Source organism: Polyergus mexicanus, unplaced genomic scaffold (assembly GCF_030449975.1).
Source record: "Polyergus mexicanus isolate NDT 795.1 unplaced genomic scaffold, iyPolMexi1.0 SCAF_21, whole genome shotgun sequence".
Lineage (NCBI taxonomy): Eukaryota > Metazoa > Arthropoda > Insecta > Hymenoptera > Formicidae > Polyergus > Polyergus mexicanus.
This window is the reverse complement of record NW_027223341.1, coordinates 700514-724095: the sequence shown is the minus strand read 5'-3', so window position 1 is coordinate 724095 and position 23582 is coordinate 700514. Positions and strand designations below refer to the sequence as shown.

At 29.9% G+C, this 23582-nt stretch overlaps 1 protein-coding gene across 4 annotated transcripts in view; it reads left to right on the top strand.

The window, feature by feature from the left end:
* The window catches only part of Glurb (metabotropic glutamate receptor B), a 107766-nt gene that overhangs the window by 62587 nt on the left and 21597 nt on the right, over nt 1–23582 (top strand). For all 4 annotated transcript variants that reach the window (XM_070312056.1, XM_070312055.1, XM_070312057.1 and 1 more), the window contains one exon: nt 22350–22492. In XM_070312056.1, coding sequence (XP_070168157.1) covers nt 22350–22492 — 143 coding nt within the window. The remainder of the gene's footprint in view (nt 1–22349; nt 22493–23582) is intronic.

Sequence of the window (23582 nt, the reverse complement as noted above, 5' to 3'; positions counted from 1 at the left end):
TATTATTACCACGATAAACGCAAAGTGGTATATGCTCAGCAAACTGTTTATAAAAAAAATAAAAAAAAAATAGAATTGTTATATGCGTTTTCTTAAATTATTGAACTTAACTTACACGTTAACACGGTTTTACACGGCCAGGTAAAAATGGCCGTCGCGTTTTTATGGCCATGCGCGGTAATTAGCCTATGAATTCGCGATCTGCTTCGTGAAACTATATTTATATCGCATATTTCTATGGCAAAAAATGCCAGTGAACATAGCATGAATATTCTACTTACCGCTAACGGCGGTTCAAGTAAAATTAACTTAGCACAGGTACTGAATATTTAGTCAGCGGCCTTTACGTAATCATAGCGAGCGATTCTTTTAAAATTCTCTTTCCGTGATGAATTTAAATAAAATTCCACGATCTCTGAAACCGGGTTAGTTTCCCCTCTTCTTACGGAGAGAAAAGAAAAACGTGACTTTCCCCTAAAATGATATAAGGATGCCTACTGAAAAATGAAGCGGCCATTCGTTCATTTTAAGCGGCGAGATAGCAAGACCGAGAGTTTGGTTTATGAATTTCAATACACCTACGAAAAATAAAACGACACGTTTTTCTACGTAGGGACATGGACCTTGTTATTAAAAACAGTAAAACTGGGTCACTTAAACGCTCAACTTCTGTTGGTATAAAAATCATACACGATCTATCAAAATCCCGTAAAAAAATATGTAAAATTCGAATTGACAAACACGATGCATATTTCATGATTGTCATGTGTTAGGTTGATGAGTTATTGGCAAAAAAATTGCAAGTACAGTTTGAAAAACTAACTTACAAGATGCGCAAAAGCATTGTTTCAATCTTAACGCGTAATATATACACTAACCGCCATTAACTTTATTTTATGACTAGCTGTGTACATTTGCTATCCCGTGCTACTCGTTAATTATTTTTCTTGAATATATCCTCACGTTGACGCATATTCTTAATTCTATGCTTCCGTCCTACTTTCCGTAGTGATCAAAAACTTGCAATCTTGTTGCCAAAAGGAACGAGGAAGCTATACATCTATTGCTTTCACGGATTTCTTTTTATTCTAATCTAAGACGGAGAAAAACGAACCAAAAGTCTAAGCAAGCCTTCATTAATTTTTTAATAGTTATAAAAGTAGTTAAAAGTTATCTTGATTATTAAAGAAAAACTCTTTCTGTAACAAAATTATCATAAAATTAAAAAATTATATATTATCATTGAATTATATATCTACTCTCTCATTAATTTTTCTATATATTTCTTTTCTTGCAATATGCTATTTTTTATAAATTATCTTAAATATATCATATCAGACTAGTGAAAACGTAATGGTGAAAACTATAATGGTTTTTAATTAATTTTTCGCTACTGTTAAACGTTATTTATGATGAGTCATCGTAAATCGATAAACATTTTTATCGTGAATTAATTTATAAATTATCATTTCTCTCCATATATTTTTAATTAAAAAGTAAATCTCGTTAACCAGTGAATCGTTCGTAAAGCATTATTTGAAAATCTTTGCGTCTGCTCGAATGTCATTACCACCTTTTTAGTACGCCTAAGTTTCTAGCAAGCATATTGTGCTAACGCTTGCACATTTGCTAATTGTTGCTCTTAAAATATGCGAGAGAAATTTTAATATGACAAAAGTCTCAGTAATTCTGTTATGTAAATGTGCAGTACCAAAAATAATAAAATTTTTCTCTAAAGAATAAAACATATAGCACAATATATATGTCACAATATAGTGGCAAGGATGTCACGATTTTTTACATTTTTAATTTACCCAATATTTATATTTTATTATAGTTTCATAGTTTCTAAGGAAATATTTTGTCGGAATAAAATGATTGATAACATTCATTCTTTGCTAATGAGATATCGAGTAAATTCAGCCATAACATTTGATCATGTTACACGTAAAAATAAAAAGGTACTCGCGAGAATCTCGACATGCTTTCGATTACAACTACTATATTAAATTCGAAGTATACATTATACACGCTGTTCTCTGAAGCCCTTTAACTCTTCTCGTTAATTGACAATATTTTTCTCTCATTTTATTAAAATACATAGAGTATATGAGTGTGTGAGTATTTGAGAGAATATGCATCAATCGCAATTTGGCATCGTTTATTGTATACATATGGCTTCCAAAATAAAGAAAAATGATCTATCTGATACGAAGTATGAAAAACATACTATCCGTTGACACAAAAATGTTCTATTTCTAAGGCTAATTGAGAAGAGCAAATTAACTTTATAAGTATTTACGATTCATGCAAGCGATCAAAAGTTTGGTGCATACGGTCGCGGATAACACTTATGCATTATTCATATAGCGGACATTAATATGACACCAACATTCTTCCCTAAGCTGTATTTACAATTAATTTTATGTTTTATATATTGCATAAAAAATATCAACTATATACTAAAGAATGATCTAATTATAATTTGAACGCGCAAATTAATTATTACTATTACTATTATTAAATTGACGAATAAAAGTATTTAAAATAAATAAAAAGGTTAACAAACTCTCATTCATAATAAATTCAAATAAATTTGAAATTAGTAACAAATGAATTATGTATATTAACGTATAAGTTATAATTTTTGTATAATTCTAAAAGAGTGCATAATATTATTGTACACTGTAACTTATACAATATACACTTGGATGTGTAAAAAGCGCATAAATTTAAACGGCTATTAAAAATTAGCTATAAATTCGCCCATTCCCTTCGGGAATTTCACTGCGATAAAAAAATTATTTGTAATTAGAATTTTCTATAAAATTATTCTGTCTTCATGATCTACGTTATTTTCTATATTACTAAAAAAAATTATTCACCTAACCATATAATAGAAATAATTATAATTTCTAGAAAAATGTGTATATACATAAGATAAGCATTTTTCATTGATTTATCGTAATAATATTGATACGATTCAAAATTATTGTAATTGAATGTGTGTATCAATATATATTAATATATTTTAAAAAATGCAGAAAGAGAGAAAGAAAAGGGATACGTAAAAATGCATAAACGATTAAAAGTTCTCTCCGATTTTCCTATCAATAGTTTTATAATTTTTGATAATTTAAACAAATTCGTTCAGGCTAAATCGTTAAATCGTTAAATAAAATACCTCGAGACAAACTTAAATGCCAAGTTCATACAGCGTTTTACTTTGTTCTGTGATAATTGATATAAAACGTGGATGTATTAATTTCAATAATCATTTTCACATATTATTATTGATTAAAATAATTACGCATTTTAATTAAAAAATTCCGATGAAAGAATATCAACAACATATGCATTTCAATAAAATGTGTATTTCGTTTTAATAAATCATTCGTATTTCATCGTACGTTCAGTATGTTAAAAAAAAAACATCTTAGATGTTAAGTATGTTAAAAAAACACCTTAGATACAAATTAAATTCGTATCTATCTAAAACGTAAATTTACCACTTTCAGCGGATGAAATCTCCTGATAAACATATGCCGGTAAACGGAAAAACCTTTACTATGTACAGTACTCATTTGAAAGGAACGTGGTGAAATTGTAGTTAATGCAATGTGCGCACCAACGTTCCAACAGTTATTCGATGTCCATGTAATTGCTTCCGCTCCAAGACATATACGCGTTATCTCAATGAGCGGATGGTATTGCAAAAATAGCATTTTCCGGTCCAGAAAAAAGGGAGAACAAAGTGCTCAACTATATAGAAATCACATACAAATATATACATTGGCACATTGGTACATTTCGCAAAAGATACGTGTACGCAATTTATAGAAATATCAGCTGCTAGATTTTTTGGACATTTTAGATAGTTTATTTTTTGGATTACAGTTTTGATACATAAAATAGTATAGGTCCAAAAAACAGTTTCGGTTATACCCAAGGGAATAGCTGACAATGTTTCGTTAAATACCGGCAAAAATCAATTTCACCTTGCTTGTCGCGCAGTGTGACAACATGTTCATGTATTTTTCGTAAAATTGCAATAGAAAAATTGAGGTTGACATAGTTGAAAATATAACTTATTCTGTAGATATCATTTTATACTACGCAGTTGGGGTAGGTTACACGATCCACTATTCCAAATAAAAAAAAAAAAAAGAGATATTTTTTAAATTAAATTGTTTGAAATATTAATTGAAAACTGTAATGATAAAATGTGATAAAAATTTTATATTCCATCACACAGTGTAGATATTAACATATACAGAGACATTGCGGTTGATAAATGCATTATTCGCTTAAAAACAAATGATTCCGTGATTATTGTCTTATAATATGCATTAGTTCTAATAAATAATTTATTATTATAGAATCGATTTTTATACATGCTGATGCGATTAAAAGATTAAAAAACCCATTTAAGAAAATAATGAGAATAAAAGATCAGTTATCCTGTTTGTGAGTTCGAATTAATCTTACACACGAATGGAAGACTCTAGTGGAGTTAAACTTCTAAACTATGTCCAGATCTCTCTGCCTTTTGTCAAGATAAAAAACCGATTGATACATATCTTCTGCCTAGATTTAAACTTGCCGATCTCATAAAAATTTATTTTCAAAAGCTTATCCGCGAGCATTTTGCGTCGATAATGAGAAAACTATCCATGACTAGAGAATAAAACAACACACACAAAGTGTAGAAAAGTAGAAACATAATAAACTATAATAATTTTCTCTCCGGTATGCCTTGGTCTTTATTAAAACAAGCACGCAATCTGTTTCAACGTCACGAAAATACGCTGCACCGCTCCTAATGCATTATACATCGAACACGAATCGCGAGTCTGTCGAACATTGGCGTTAATAAGGAGAATAATATGCGAATTACCAAGATTTTCGAGATTACTTTACAGTATAATATCCCATTGAATATTTTATTTCACATTTCAAAACAAGAAAATCACAACTTTTCCTATATACACGTATGGTATATGTATCGGGCGTCGTTAAAAAATAAGCACATTTTTCCGTACGATTTTTCATAAAAAAAAATTCGTTCTCGTTATCTACTATATCATTTGTCTAACTATGTTTTATACATGCCTTGTATATGTGTCGACAAGTTCAGATAAAGTAATGCGATGTTCTTTAAAAAAAAAAAAACAAAAAAAAAACAGATCAATAAATTAAATAAAACAAGCTCGTTAGTTTTCTCGGTCCTTTAAGCAGTTGTGTGAATAAAAACAGAAAAAAAAGAAAAACGTGCTTTACTTTGAGGAGTTACCCTAGAAACGAGACATTTCTGTTGTAACATCTCAAGCCACAGTGGGCTCTCTTTTCTATCCCATTGTTGTACAGGTTTTCTTTTATTAACGAGGTCAATGTAGCAAACTTAAGCTCCATCAAACTGACGAAAATACGACAAAACTGACGAAAATAGAACAATACTGATAAAATAGGAATGTATATGTCACTTTATGCAATAATGACTCAAAAAGTTTATATAGTTCGATAAAATGCGATTGTATGAATCTAATGATTGGTTTTCATAAACAAAATTAAATATATCTACGATCATGCATATAATTTCTGCAGCGCTATTTTTTTACTTATTCCATATCCGATTAGTTAAAATTGATAAAAATAATCTTTTTTCTCTCCAGATATTCGTATGTCTATATAAAAAAATACATCGAATTTCTTTACGTTTCTATAAGACTATATAAATTTAGTTTCGTAATTTATTTATAATCTTTTACTCTGAAAATCAATATTATTTTCCTCGCCTGATATCTGATATAATTTTAAATTTGTGCATTTAATTTTACAATATATTAATAAATTAGTATAGAAATGTTTTTTTGAAATATAAAATTCGTGATTGTTACGAACAAATTGGAGAAGATATCTTCTTTAATTTCTTATTATATTCAAGATACGCGCGACTCGAAATCTAGTCTGCTTCGTTCGCGTTTTCGACAGCTGCTTGAATGCTTGAGACTTTCGCGATGCAGAACATTTTAAGAACCGACCCGATCCTCAAAATACAAGAGAAGCCACTTTCTCGAGCGAAATTCTCAAGGAATTGTTGAAATTCACCGTTCGAAATTATCTGATGATAGAGAGAGAGCGCGCACACGCAAGAGAGTGCACGGTCATGCTGGCGTTAACATTATTCAAATATTAAAAGAACAAGACCATTACTTGTTCCAACTTTTCATATTATGAGAAAAAGAATTTTCTCTATAAAATATAAATATATTAGAATTATACACACATATATAAAACAATGTCACACATATACTTACAGAAATATATAATTAATAATTTTAAAAAATCATTATTTTGTTCAATTAAATTTTCTTCACATATTATATATATATATTTGTCCCTTCAAAAAAATATTTTATAAAAGAACTCCAAGAAAACAAGCCTTTTAAATATAAATTTTTATCATATATGTTTATAATAAATAAAAATTTAATTTTTTATAAAAAAATATTTAAATAATTATTAATCTTAAGCAGTAAAATATATTGAAACATTTTACATAGATCTATATATAAAATTATTATTGATTATAAATATTTTAAATATTTTTTAAACCACAAAATTTAGAATATTTTTTGTATCAATATATACAGTGTATTACATAAATATGGATTACTACGGAGATAAACGAGCAATTTATTTCAGTAATAAATAATAAATTAAGTTATAAATTGCTTACTCTTCACAGTCGCTCCGCGACATCTTTCTCAGCCTTCTTCTTGCTCTCTCGTTCATCTTTTGCTGCTCCCTCATGACACTTACATGATATTCACTCGCAAAAACGCAATTAATAATGATCGCGTGCGCTAATTAACAAAATATTACGGTCGCGTCATATTGCACGGCACATCTAATATTAATCACGCTCGTGTATTTTATTTATTTATATCGTAGTAACCTCCGGGCATAATTAATCGACTGGGTATATTTGAGAGGGATATATGTCGATGGACACATGCCCTCCAAGATTTCTAATCAATTGACTCAATTATATAGAAAAAATTTGGTGTTTGTACATCGATAATCTATCTCGGTTAAAAAACATGTTTGTTTTTTTTTAATGATAAATATATATTTAATCAACATTTATCGCGCGAATATTCGACAAAGCAAAAATATATTTTTGCATATTACATTCTGTAAATATTTTTAATTTAATTATAATTTATTTATGTCATACGTAATGCGAAATAATAAAATTGCTCCAAAACACGAATGTATTTTTTAGCAATAAAAATAATATGGCACGTGATAGATGATAAATTTCAGCTGCGCAATTTTCGAGTGCTGATAGGATTGTAGTTTTATGCAACTGTAGTTTCCGTATTGTTCTTTCATCGCGTGAATAAAATACGCGTCGTGCGCGATTAACGTTGGAAAATACTACGCAAAGTACCATACACACTATCATATTCTGTTGACTAATGTTTGCGATCCTAATTAACCGCGTTTTCGCAAGTATCATATGAGTACCGAGGAAAAAACGGGACAAAGATGAACAAAATAGAAGGAGAAAGAGTGAGAAATGAGAGAGGGAGGACGTAGGGGAGAAGGCGTTGGACGATGACGGAGCAACCGTAAAGTGAGCAATTTACAACTTACTTAATTTATTATTTATTATTTATTATTTATTATCGCAGAAATTAATTGCTCGTTTATTTTCGCGACAATAATTTATTTTACATTACACAATCATATAATTATAATACACATATATCCACAATAATGCACATATACATATATATATACAAACTATATTTTAGAGATTTTGGAGGGTTTAAAAAATATAAAAAAATATTGTGTGTGTGTGTGTTATATAGATCTATATAAAATATTTCAACATTTTTTGTTTAAAAATAATAATTATTTAAATTATCTTTTACATAAAAAATTAGATTTTCATTTATCATATATAATAAAAGTTAATGTACAAAAAATTGTTTTTCACAAGTTATAGTTTTTTTTTATTAAATAATTTGTTTGAGGATAAACAAAAAAAGTATTTCATTGAGCGCAATAATTATTTTTTAATAATAATTTTTGATGTCGTTTGGAGTATATGTAATAATAAAAAAATATAAAGAGAAATATATATAATATATCATATACCCATTATCTTAAAATAGAAGGCTAATAGATTAAAACAAATTACAACATAAAATTATATAGAAAATGCATATATTCCGACATTCCCATTTGTCGATATACACAATTAAAAATTTGCCGATCATCCGTCCATTATCGCACTAAAAAAATGCAAGTATTATATATAACGTTTAAGAGAGATCCATCTGTGCGTAAATATGCTAATTTTTTTCAATTTTCAATCTCAGAAGAACATTCAAGAAAATATTCAGATACTGCGTGACTGATTTCAAAATGATTTAATGGAAACTCGTATCTTATTTCTGTATAATAGTATCCACTTTTAAGATAATCGCCTTTGTTATTGAAATTGGAGAGAGTCAAAAAAAACTTCTTGTTGCTCTATTGTATGTTTTCATGTTTTGGTTGTTCAGCTTTATCCTAGCACTATATGGGATTATATTCGGCAAAAGACCTGTCACATGTAACAAAAAGAGAATAAGCTTTGTGCGTGACATCCTGCTTTCATCTAAAATTTCCTTTATTTTTAACATGTACGCTCAAAGGATTTTAGAAACGTACGTTTTAAATCGACTATAAAGCTAAAAAGAGATCTCTCCTTTAACTTTATTTTATTTTAATGGAATTTATTTAATTATAACTGAAAATTAAAAATTAAAGCTGATTATTGATATAATGTCTAAATTTATTCTTGTTATCATAATTTTACCATTCATCGATATTTTTCATAATAAACATACATTGTAAGCTTATATTTATTTTCATATTATTGCGAATAAAATGAAGAATTCAAATAATAATGAATAATACGAATATTCAACATTGTAAAATAATACGCATATTTGAATAATATAATACAATATATTAACAGATTATTCCGGCTATCAAAGTTAAAAGGATATTTTCAGCTACTGTATTATTTTTCACATTTATATTATCAATTATTATTTGTTTTTTTTTTCTTTAAAATATAATATTAGGAAGAACGTTTAATCATGCACATTTACATACATAGCTTAATCTCAATTACAAATATTTAATTGTAATAATATATTATTAGGTAAAAGTATAGGATATCTTTTCATAGTTTTTGACAATATTATCAAAATAATGGTAAGATAGAAAAACGCGCTTTAGAGAATAGTGGTAACGAATAATAAAATGAGAACGCTTTTATATGTATGCGTATCGGGCCAATGACCGACTCATTCGTGTTCGAAGACAATAATGGAAAACGAGATATAATTCCAATCTGACCACTGTTAGAGAGTAGACGTGCTCTTTTCGATCGAAGAACTCCCGCAGAGATAATCGTAAGCGCCACGTTATCTTAACCATGTTATCAGATTGCTCATTGAAAGCCACGATCTTTTTGTGTTCCGTCAGATAATAACTAACTTGGCACGCAATTCGATTAACGCGAATGTTAAAACTCGTTATTCTTAATTTTATGAATCACGCCTACAGTAAAATTTTGGAAACTTGCATGTTTGTATTATTATTATTTTTGAATGAAACATCTCAACGTGAAATATTATCACGAGTAAAAAAGATATGTTAGATGTCACACGAGAAATATACTTCCGTATGAATCTGTGACGTTTCATAAATCTCGACAAGTCTGTAACATTATTGAGCTCGTTTTTAAGTACAATTTTACGAGAAATTTTACGACACAAAGCACATCTTAAACATCGATAAAACTATTATTTACATCCCGATTTCGCGAACACTATAAATATTCGTAACGCGAGAAAGTGTGTTTGGAAGGCAGCCGTAAATTTTCGAAATGTAAAATACGGGAATCAAAGCTATCGTCTTTTTAAGCTGACAAACGCAAATAGATCGAGGATCCGTGACGAAAGATGCAATTTTCACGTCCGGAGGTGGCTTACGATCGTAACAAAGAATCGACATTGTCGTGCCAGCAATCCAATTTTCAGGTTTCGATAGCGGTAGAAAAACGAGAAGCAGAAAAGGGGATCACTTTTGCGCCAGGCTAAACACACACCCCGAGTTCTCCTCGCGAAATAAATGAATTCACGCGTGAATTCACGTCGCGTTCTACTGGATTTAATTTGCACCGTCAGGACAGGATCGATAGACAAATTATTTTTCCGGTTGAAGCTCTCATATTTTTCATTCTCCCATCGTTCTCGCTCTCGTATATTCACAATGTGTCATGTGCAAATAATATTTTACGACATGGTTTCATCAGCGATAATCACAGGTGAATATTTTTTGAAATATCAGGAATAAATATTCCTACAGAGAATATCGCGATTCATCAAATATCCAAGGAAACATGTTGTCGCATAGGCGCGAGCAATGCGCAAAAATACAATATAAAAATATATGTTGTATATCTGTCGCGCGTATATCTTCGTAAAATACTTAATATGTATATCTGGATCAAAAGAACTTTCTATTTGATTATAAGCATAAAATAAAGACGCAGCCTTTCCCTGTCCCCTACAAGATACTTGAATAATTTTAAATAATGTTTAGCAATAAACACTTTCTCCACTCAGAGTAGAAATATTAGCTAATTGAGAAGAGCGTTACGATGAACACACCAACGTTCAGGTACAACAATCGTAACACACACAACGTAATGGAAATCACTTAATTCGCGTAGTCAGCACCTCCGTATCGTAATTCGCGGTATCGTTCGTAGTCGCATCAATGTAATGGAATATCGAGTTGCCTTTCCGATGCAATTCCATTTTCTCGGCTTTCACATGCATAGGAATATACAATATACATATATATATATATAGTATCGGTTTGTATCTGTTGCGTGTCGCAACGAACTTCTTCCATTCGGCTCGCGTATTGACAAGCTGCGCTTTCGGATCGTAGGTAATCTCGAGTGCAGGGTGAAGCTATAACTTTCGTTCGACTGCTACTAACTTTTATTGCGTATCACTGTTTGTTTATAAAAGAACAGTATCGATAGAATATACGAGAAGAATGCAGAGAGATAGATATATCCCGCGCGAATCTCCCTTCCAGGATAGCAAATTTAAATTACGATTTTTTAAACGTCATAAAAAATCTACATCTTCATCTCGTGTCCAATATATCCATATCAAATTAGTACATACCGGAATTTTATTTGGCTTTCGACACAATTCCGAACAGGACGGAATTACTTATCTATTTATCCAATAAGTGATAAATGAAAGCGATGACGGATCGTCGAAGTGATTAAATGCAGGGTTTCATCCTGTTATCCCTAAAAGTGTGCTCCTATTATGGTTAGTAATGATCACACGATCGATCTGTAACACGTTAAGAGTGACTAGCAGTGGCCAAATATTCTCACGGGAATATGACTCCTATCTGGTGGATGCGCCTCTCACACATGCTCGTATATTAACGCATATATATATATCGGCTCTCCCGACAATCGCACCGGTTTGCGGTGTCGAAAACAATTCATTTCGACCCTTCGTCTGGTATCTGCCAAGGAATCTTAATCACGCAAACATCGCTATTCGATTATAACCGCACTCGTCATTAATTCCCCAAAAACATTTATACACATTTTTCATCTTCTCAATAATATCGAGGGATTACATGTTTGTATACTGTACATAAGAAATTTCAAATAATTTTCCCATTTATCCTTTTATCGAGATTAAAAATCATATATTGTTTTATATGTGTGCGATTTAATTCATGCGATATAGTAATTGTTATAGTAGAAATGCAATGTATTCGATGAAATATACCATAAAGTTAATTCTATAGCAATTAATTTAATAAACTCCGTGTAACTCCTATACATGATAAATTATATTAATTTATATTATGACACGTGCTCGCTTGGATCTTATTCCGTACAAAATAAAAAAAAAAATTGTTTATTCAAAAATATTAAAAAATATTGATATTTATTAAAAAATAAACACAATTTCCAAGATTTGCACTCATTTTTATCATGTGAAAAAGAGAATAGCATAAAAAAACAATAAATTTACTCCTAAATTTAATGCTTTAATTTTTTCGTAAACAAGTTACACTATTCATATATAATTCTCTTGCATGTCATTCTGTAGAAAAGAAATTTAAAAATGTTGTTAATTTGCATAATAAAATTCAAGAATTTCAATTAAAACTCATTCGAATGATATATATTGTACATAAATTTAAAAAAATTTTGATAAAATATGGAATTAATTCCTAGTAACGCACATCCTGTGTGTGTATTTCATTTTGATAAATATATTTTTTAATAATGTTTTCTATACACGTTTTCTACACTGTGTTTTCACTATTCGAATAATGAGCAACATTAATTATACAATGATTGATTATCTCCGCTCTATGGCAGGCAATTCATAGAATTTAAAATTCTCCCATGTATGAGATAGAAGATCGCGTTTGATAGACAACTATGTTAATTATTTGTACCATTGTATATTCGATTCAGTACTCATTGTCAGACTGACATTATACACTTCTCTGAATTTGCATCCTTTGTCATTATTCCAACAAGAGTTCTAACAAAGATAAGAGAATGTCGCAGCATTTACGCTAACATGCAAGATATTCGCTATTTACCGAACATTGTACTATGTTCCTTGCCATATGCCTTATGTGTTAACGAGCTCGATTCTCATAAAAGATACAGTCGCTTCTTGCCTGTTCTTACTATGGATAATCCACTTGATTTTATTTCATTATTTATATACGAAAAAGTCTTAAAAGCTTTGCCGGTGTTGTAATAGTTTTTATATATTTTAATGCTTTCACCTTTCTTTTTGGCAAATATTTTTTTTTTATTACCCCTTTTTTAATTTATCGCTATTAATAATTTAGATAAAAATATTATTATATTCGCGCGTGTTTCAGAATGCATAAAAAAAAAATTATTTTAGTGACTTTGTAACAAACCAAAAAATTACGTCTCTGTTACTTCAACTGTTAATTGAACTCTGTCTTTTATATTAGAGTAAATATATTCTCCATCATATATCATGAAATACATTATATATATATATGTATATATACGATATGATCTTATATTCAAATGAGACACGTGTTTATTTACAACAACTTGAAGTGAGTTTTATACCTTTTAAATTTAGTCTCATTGTCAATGCAAAAGCAAACTAATATTCTACTTTGTTGAAATATTTTGAATTTTCGTGAGAATTTGTGAACACAATACATACATAAATTACAATAATAAACAATTATTAAACTTTCATTATCAAACTTGTCATATTTGAGGGGTTTCATTTTAGAAGAATATTTTTAATACAAATTATAGTGTCATCATGAAACCGTCACGGTGCACGTTGCGGTTTACGTGCTAGGAACATATAGCTACCACAAACCGTGTACAATACAATAGAATACTATTTTTTTTTATTTATATTATTATTTTTCTCTTTTTTTTTTTTTTAAGGAATGTAACTTAATAAGTATATTTCGTTATTGCAATTATCTCTCACATATTATATGTTTCTTTCATTCGCAACTTGTATAAGAAGCAAACCATTCAATAAAATATATTTTGTCCTATATTACATTTCTATTAATCTTGATTAATTCTTGGAAAATTGTGCAGGCATCTTTTGAATAAAGTAAAGTTGTTGGATGTAAATTCGCAATTAATTAGAAACTTTGCTTTTCACGCATTGCTATTTATTGCTATTTATGAACTAAAACTCTCCCTCTCTCTCTCTCTCTCTCTCTCTTTCATTCTATGTCTCTCGAAAACAGTGTCACGATAATGAATTTCAAATTAGAATTCTGTCGTTCTAGAGTTCATTTTTTTTTTTTTTTTATGAGCGTGTCCGAGAGATTGCGCTTGAGAGCGTCTTGTTCTGCGCTAGATCATTCACGATTCTATACATTTACTAATCATTAAAGTTAAAGAGTTATAAATCTTAGCCAAAGTATGTTTTCAATTTTGATCAAAGTGACTCCGTGAATAAGCTATAATGAAGTATTCGCAAAACTTGTTTTACGTGTATGTATTGTATGTATCATAGAAAGTTATAAACTTGTGAAAAAAATAGATGCAGCTATATATATATTATACGCAATGATAGCTATTACAAATAGAACGATTATCACGCACGACAAAAAGATTAAAAATGTCTTTCGATTCTAAAAAAGTTATCGGGATGTTAATATTAATCAAAGATTAATCGGCTGTCATTTTAAGCTTTCTTTTATCGAAATCCGATAATGAGGACAATGATCAACGCCAGAAACAAATAAACTATAAACTATAAAAGAACGATAAAAGTGATATAAATCTCGAGGTAAGTTTTGAAATAAATAGAGATGAATTAATATTGTTGCGCGCTAATCGATTAGTTACAAATCTAACAAGTCTATTATTGTATAAGAGTCTACTGTAAATGAATTTGCTGCTTGGATGATCGATTTGCGGATATAACGCAATAATATAAATAGTTAAACCACTGAGGTGAGGAGAGACAAAGTTGTCATCGTTGTCAAAAAGATAAAACAAACGACATAAACAATTATTTCAAAGATTATCAAGGTAGAAACATAATATAAATATGAAATAATAATATAAATAACAATGTACAATTAAAATTAATTAAATTATTTTTTGAAAGATTCTCGAGTCAACAAAAAACAATTAATAATAGAAATAATATAAAAGCGAATAATATAGAGTTACAATAAATAAATAAAATGATGTGAAGTCGAAATCTGATTTTAAGGAGTTTGTCAAAATAGATAGTTAACATACCAAAGTAAGATAAAGCAAAATCATTATCAATAAAAATAAAAAATCAAACAGCGTAAAGAATTATCTAAAAGATTGTCCAGAACGATAAAAATGATAAAAGATTGTTTAAAACAGCACCCTATATACTGCGTTTGGCTCGTATCGCCATTTTATTTCAATTTTAACAGATTTTTATCTTTAGAGCCTTATACTTAAATTTATTAAAAATCTGTAATTATATTGATCACACCATTGCACTTGCTTAGAATAGCCGGAGAAAATTATTTGGATGAAACAGGATGTGACTGAGTGCGCATGATAATCGCACCGATAATTATAAAGTTATGATAATACGCTAACAAGCATAACAATCTATAAAATGAGAGGTTTGCCTTTCTACCGCGTATGCGTATAATAATCCTTATCGATGGAAGCTTTCGGATTATTTTATAATTGTACCATAATTATAAAGTAAGTATATGTGTTGTGTGCATATTGATTGATTATAAAATATCATTCCTTATGGAATTATTAGAAATTAATATATTATCATAATAGCTTTACACACACACACGCTCGCACACATTAAGCAAATAAAAATATCAGAAGCTACATTCCAGATTAATTTCTCACAAATTATAATAATATAGTATATTTTGGTCTAACAATAAGCTAACATATGTGCAAGATATACAGTTCTATTTGATTAATGAACTGTTTATCCAATACGAAGCATGAGATGGTCAAGAATCAAGGATCAGACTGGTCGTTGCGGCGACAGTCGCTCGTGAATTCCTGAGGAAAGGAAATGCGGAATATGCACAGCATGTTGTACGGAACATGGATATTGTACACAAACTTGCGCGCATATCTGCAGGTGTTAATTAGCGAAACGCTTATTGTACGATTTGATGGATTTCACCTCGTTTGCGAAAATAACACGATGTACCATAGGCCGCAATAGGTGAATTTCCGGTTTATAATTTTGCAACGTAAAAAATAAATATAACACAACACGTTGATACATTCTGAAACAAATCATTTATATAAAATAGAAAATTTATTTTTTCACACGAAAATCTTCGCAACAGACGAAGCAGACGAAAAGCAAGATTTATCCTCGATAGATTCCAGAATAATTACCCGTTATTATAAATCGCAAACTGTTGGCACTTTGACGATGTTTGCGGTTGTCGCTGATGTTGATTGTATCACAGCGACAGAGTAATTTCGCATTGTGGTTTCATCCATCTTATTGAACTGTGTAAATATGCTAGCTACACTTGCACACGGAATATATATTTAGAAAACACTAGAATATATATATATATATATATATCATGTACTGCCCCAGGAGTTTATGCATATAAATATGATATTTATATTGTATTATGCTAAACAGTTTATTAATTCTATACTTTGTCTGATAAAAATTCTTATTCAGATTAATAATCTTTGATTAATTCGTATGCACAAAATATAAATTGCGTATTTTAAAAATAAAGCAATTTCTAATTCTCAACTGTAAAAATAATTATATCAATTTGAGTATTTTATTTAAAAGTAATGATTTAATATATAATTTAAGATTAATATTAAATTTAAATGCAAAATATTATATTATACTGCTTTAATTTCATAAACATATACTATTAAATAACATACAATATCTGTTTTATGTTCATTTTAATGATCTAAAGACGGCTTTTTCCATGATATGATTATTGAACGCAATTCGCGCATAATATTATGTTGGATTATATACAGACAATGAGTTCCAGAATAATACATTACTTTTTAAATACTCTCTTGTGTATAATTCAAAAAAGAACTTTATCTCTATAAAACTTTCAATGAAATCTGTTATAAGTACTTTTTGTGCTTTAACAATTTAATCAATATTTTATAATATTTTACATATATGTCTAAAAGATGCATGCACATATGCACACACACACACATATATATATATATATGTGCACAAGCAATTGTTATAAAAATATTCAATATAAGAATGAATTTTATCAATCTGGTTGGCTAAAGCTTTAAAATGTCACTAATCACGATGTAATCGCAACGATAATTGCTTCTTAATTTAATATATAATTATTCTAAGTAATTATAACGGTTGATGAGAATATAATTGAATTCGCGAAAGATAAGAAATTATCTCCGACGATCGTGTAAGTAAACGATATCGAGCAGCATCAGCATAAATGTTTCATTTAGCTCCCGTAAAAATTGCACACTGTGATTATCTTTATTAATCGCTTCTAAATTGCGGGAGTAAAACGTGAAAGCCAAAAAGCCGCTCTACGTGAGATGCATAGTAATGACATCTTGACCCGCGATCGAAATTGATGCGGCTACCACTCGATCTCATTCTCTCGAATTTTTCGCGTACCATACCCTCAGCACGTTTCCCGGCATTTTATTTCTCTCGTTGATTTCTCACTTCGACGCTTAGAATCAACGCCAGCACGTTCAATTTACTTTCGCGCACTTTCATTCGTTCTTCGCTTCGTAATTCTTGGCCAGAAAAAAGTTGTTAAGTTAAAGGTATAATTAATTGCTGACAATTCGTTACGTTTAGATGAAATTAACTTGACGAATTGTTATGTCATGTATAAACATGTTGTAGCATCTGTTCCCTTCTCTACTATCTGCTCTACTATAAATCTCGCGCTTGTTATAAATCTAAGTAGAATGAAATGAAAAAAAGTCTTCGAGACAGCAGACAATAAAGATAAAATGAAAGAAAGCTATAACGTGTAATAATGATAGAGATTTGCGAATAAGAAATTTTGCACATGGCACAATGATGTATTATAAATAATTTTAAAATATATATTGTATATAAAGGAAAAAATAACCGCTTGTAAACAAGTAAACAGCGCCAAACGTTCATTGCTTTTTTATTAAGACTAGAACAACACAGGCGCGCGCTGCCCGCGCGCTTTTATTTGTGGACATTTTCCAATCTTTTTAACTTTTCTTTCTTAACTTTAACTTTTTCTTTCACAAATTGTCAAACTGTCTAAATTCGCATGATTTGACAGTTGCAAATAACACGAATGAAGCAAGTCGCAGCGTACAAGCGAGACAGCCAATCAGCATCGCGGAAAAGAGGCCTCAACGCTTCGATATATTCGAGTTCGAGGTTTCATACCTTTTTTTAGAAAGGGACTTGAAAGATTTGTGAAAAAACAATCCGGATCCAGATGCGCGATTATATAACATAATTATATTTCATCCTGGAAATTTTTTACAAATTCTTCGACGTTACTTAATTAATAGGAATGATTTGTAGAGAAGATACAGAGTAATTGTCTGCAATAATTTATCTTGGCAATCGGAATTTCTATTTTTCTCAAATCCAAAGAATTTATTATAAATTTTAAACAATTTGCGCGTTTTTATTTATTAACGACGATAGAAGCGTCATAGAAGGAAAACATAGGATTTCGTAATACATATTTTTATGCAAATTCGACTCCTTCCATTTCACTTCTTCAGTGAAAACTCCGCTATATAAAGCAGAACGTAATTTCTAGGTAACATCGCCTTATGCATTCTCATTTTTCCTCACAATACGTGTCCGCGCGACACGAAAAAGTACTTTGATACAAGAGACAGGGAGAAAGATTTGCAAATACAACTTATATATATATTTTAAAGATTCAAGAATAAATTAAGTTGCTTTATATTATTTATATTATTATTTTTTGTAGTTTCGTAAATCTCGCTAGTTGTTCGTGCGAAAATGAATAGAGAGAGCGTTATTCGATATTTCTGGACGATAGTTCGCGCGGTTTCCGACAGTAAACGGCTGCTATCGTAATTTCGGTAATAGCCAATGAACCGAAAATTAGGACGATCTCCCGAGTATAGGAACGAGCCCGAATATTCATAACATTGACGATCGATTATCCGGAATAATCCACACGAAGTACATTTGCGAATAACGCAAATTAATCGGCGAGCAAATGCATCGTGATCGGATCTAGAAATGTATCGAGATGACGAATATCGACATATGTATTTTTATGCAAAAGAAGATTATTTTTTCCTTCTACAAATACTATATTTTCTAGTACATATGCACTACTGGATATGTTACTAGCATATTATTTTTCTGTACAGATTGTATTTGTATTGCATTCTCGCGTATATATATTTATTTATTTTTGTAAATATAATGGAAATATATATATGAACGTACACGGACAAGCGTTAACAATCTATATATAAACAGTGATGCTTTTTAAACGTTATTTTGTAATGAGTTTGCCAATTAGAGTGAGTGTAACGATAGATCAAGCGATTCAACAATTTGTAAATTTTCCTTGGAGATTTTTTACTTTGGACATGACATTTAACGAGGCTATCTATTTTTTTACGTGAATTGATAAAAATATTTCAAGCGTAAAATATTCAAGTTAAAGAATATATAAAGCAAACAAAAACAATTTATTTTAATCGATACCAAAGTGACGTTACGCAATAATATATTGACTGAAAAATAAAACAAAATTATATATATAAAGGGTACAACCAAAATAAGGGGACAAACCTCGAGGCCGAGCTGCCCATACCAAAACATAAAAAAATGTACATATATCCGCAAACCCACTGTTATTCAGCTCAAAAAAGTCATATTTATTATTATTTAATATTATATATTTTCAATTTTTAATTATAATAAATGTTCAAAGTGTTTCTCATTTGATTCAAATGGACACATCTCGGATCATGAACTCTTTCAAAAATGCCGGGGCGGTTGCGAATGGTTTCGCAAGCAGGAAAAATGCGTTAGCGCATTACATTACATTACATAATACTTGTACAAGAAAATAGTTACAGATCAAATAGATAAGTTAGACAAGGACCGACAAATTGTAAATCCGATTGTAAATAGTAAACTGAATTTATAAATATTTTCAGTTGTATCTCAATAACAGTGAGTATTCGGATATATGTATGTTGACATGAACTCTATTTCATATTTTGATGTGGCAAGATCGCCCTCGAAATTTGTCACCCCATTCCAGTTACATCCTGTATATATATAATATTGTATTAAGCAAACCATTGGAAAATATTAACATAAATTTAATTTAAATTAGAAACATTAATCTATTTCCAACTATTTACCATATATATATATATATTTGTAAATAACGCAAGTTTAATTTTTAAAATAATAAACATGCGTTATTTACAAATAAATTAATTGAATTCTATATAAAATACTAAATAAGTATGATTTAAAAATTTGTTACCTAATTATACAATAAAACCTTACATTGAATTTCTTTCTGTTCGACTCGTAAAAGAAATTTTTCTTATATTCGCATTTATGTGAATTAACCGGATAAACTTGCAACGGTAACAAGGAAAATATTTTGATAATATTTCGCAGAAATATATCTATTATTAAGATCCATTGTGTTAAAGTATTTCTCTTATAGCATTTGCAAATTTATCCGTCAGTTCATGTAAACGTGGATATAAGAAAAATTTCTCTACCGTCATTTCCGCATTGCGCTCGTCGGTCCGCGTGTCGACCTATCTCACTTCTCAAAATCATAATCTTGGTTAAAGGAGGAAACATGTATTATCATATGCGCAGATCTGTGAAAATAAGGTCTCGTCTTTCACAATGTAAAAAGCAGAACGTACAAAGAGCTCAAGATGGCAACACATTTCCACTTTTGTATTCTTTTGCTAGCCCCTTCTCTGCTTATCATTTCTTTATTTTTATGGAATGCATAAGACTTGTAGCAAAAAGTAAATTCGTTGTCATTGATTTGTTGCTTGTGAGCGAAAAACGTTTCTATGGCAATTCTTCCGTTGCTGCGTCTTAGCGAGAGAAAGAAATGGAAAAAGAGAAACGAAGCTTCTAACAGGAGGAAAATGTGAAATTCTCAAGAAGAAGTCATTGTTCGATTTTCACCCTCTCGATATCCGCGACGTTGAGCCTTTGGCAAATATTTGCGCTGGCTATGTATAGAAATAAAAGTGAATTTTGTTGGTAAACATTCTCGAGCCACGTGTGTAAACGAGAAGTTAAAAAACGACGTTGTGTAAAATCGTAGGGACAGCAGGTTAATTTCTTATGCAGGCAATTGCTTGTTTGAAATTTTTCAATACAATTTTCAACACTCAGTTACAAATAATGTTTCTCGTATTGTATTGTTGAGTTTGCGTAAATGCATGAAAAAAAAACAAAAACTTTAATGTAAAATGATATAGAAAAAAATCGCATTTTTTCCGATGTACCTTACTAGTATCACATCCTGTGTAATAATCAGTAAAACAATATATAAAAATGGAACATGTGATACGAAATGTGAAATATTTGACATACTATAAAATAAACATCCTAACATTGCAAGATCAATGTGTATGAAAATTTATTTAAGTATACTGTTATTTTAGTTTATAGTGACAAAAACATTGTTTTGACATTGCTTTAAATAGTGCCGTAAATTTTAAATTATATTCTAAAATATAATGAGAGAGAGAGAGAGAGAGAGAGAGAGAGATTACATCCACTATTCACTATGATTTTAGAAATTATTACATCATAATAATTTCTAACATAAATTTTTTCCATCCATAAATTAGACCCGCAATCACATGGATCAATGACGGACAATGTAAGAACGAGCAATTCAACAGGTGTTTTCCTGCAAAATTGTGCGGAATAAAATTCAAGCGATAAAGAAAACGCGAGCGAAAATATAACGAGTTTGTTGCAAAACATATTGTAATAATTTCATTAATTTCTGTTTCATCGCTGCTGCATGATAACTCACAAAATGAACGCATGAACGATTGAACGCATTAAATAAATTTTAATTTTATTTAATTTTATATAGGCATGTAATCGCTCAAATGTACGTCTGTCTATAAAAGTTCCATATATATAAAATCGTATATTATATATTTCATATATATAACATGTATGTATAACATGTATTGTATATATATATATAATCTATTAGTAACACAAATTATTTATATGCAAATAACGCACATTCAATAAAAAATTAGGTTGAATATTAATATAACTGGACTAATGAACAAAATATTGAAATTATTTACATCACTTGTTTTTGCATGTGTAAAATGTATTTGTATCGACTTTGGTATCCATTTCGTTTGTATTATACATATGGCTCATTTTATTGATTCAACCTCTACCTATTTGTGTCATACAAAACGAATTATTACCATAAACTAATTAATTATCAGTATATCCTATGTAATGGTGAAAATATTAACAATCCGAACAAAACAACATCATTATTATATTAACGCGAATTTACCTGCGCGTTCATCGACATAAAACACACTGATAAAGGCGTATCATTAAGCTAATTAATTATTAATATTTCAAATATTACTTTTAAATAAACTATAAACAAAAATATATTATTATCGTATGTTTCAGGTTCGATAAGCAACATAGACGGTGCAGAATATCACTGCAACAAAACTGCTGTACGTAAGGTAATCAGTGGTGTCGTTGGTGCTGCGAGTTCAGTAACATCAATTCAAGTTGCCAATCTTCTACGATTGTTTAGGATTCCGCAAGTAAGTACATATTTGAATCTAATTTTTCTAGTATAAGAAATATCTTCATAACGACTTAATTACCGAGAATATTTTGCGAAAACTACTATTTTTCCCTTTTTCTCCCTTTTCTCGCCCAAGAAAAAATTTTTACTATAACGCTTAGTGTTTGCCATATGTACATTTTCATCATCGAATAACGTGAAAAAAAAAAAGACGCTTTCTTCGTGTTCTTTCCTTTTGTGTAAAGATTTGACTTTAAGTAAATAACTATTCCAAAAGCGTGCATTGATATGAAATGTGATGAGTGGAAAATTCCATATATATTTTTCACACGTTTCAGTGCGCTACCACGAAAATTCAGAGCTAAAGCAATACTCGTGCCTCTAAAGGTTACGAGGTAAAAATGTGTCAGGTGGCAGGAAACCGTGAAAACTTCATTCTTGACGCAAGTTAACGGCGGAACTCCCGGTTTAAAATCTTCGTACCGTGAAATCACCTCATCCAACGATACTTTCCTTATAACCCATTCGAATCTCCTAGCCTGTTATAGCTCTCAGTGCTCTATTAACTAAGATTTAAGGGGTGCCACTGTAATTATCCGTCCAACCGCGAAACTGCCGTATTGCCTATTAAACTTTTACTAACTCTCTGTTATTCTATTTTGTCGACTCGATCGTCGATCAAAAATGAATGAAACTTGAATCTTGATAATATCATGGTTCATAATTTCCTGCAAGATGCAAACTGACAATGAGAGCAAAATGAAATTTGACGATCACTTTCCAATATAACCAGAGTTAGAGAAACACAATAATTTTTCATCGCGATAATTCTATATAAATATATATCTTACATATGTTTAAACATATGTTAAACATTTATTTACATTACGCGATAATTGTTTCAATTAAAAATTTGTTTGTTATTTATTCTTCTTTATCATTACCTGTGCACAGATTTGTTTAATATTCATATGCACATGCTCACTACAGAACAAATGGAAAACAAACTTCGACTTATACTAACTTAAACTGCTAATTATTGTATAAGATACTTTAATTGCAAGATTCTATAGATAATTCTTTAATAATAGCTCATCTGGTATTGC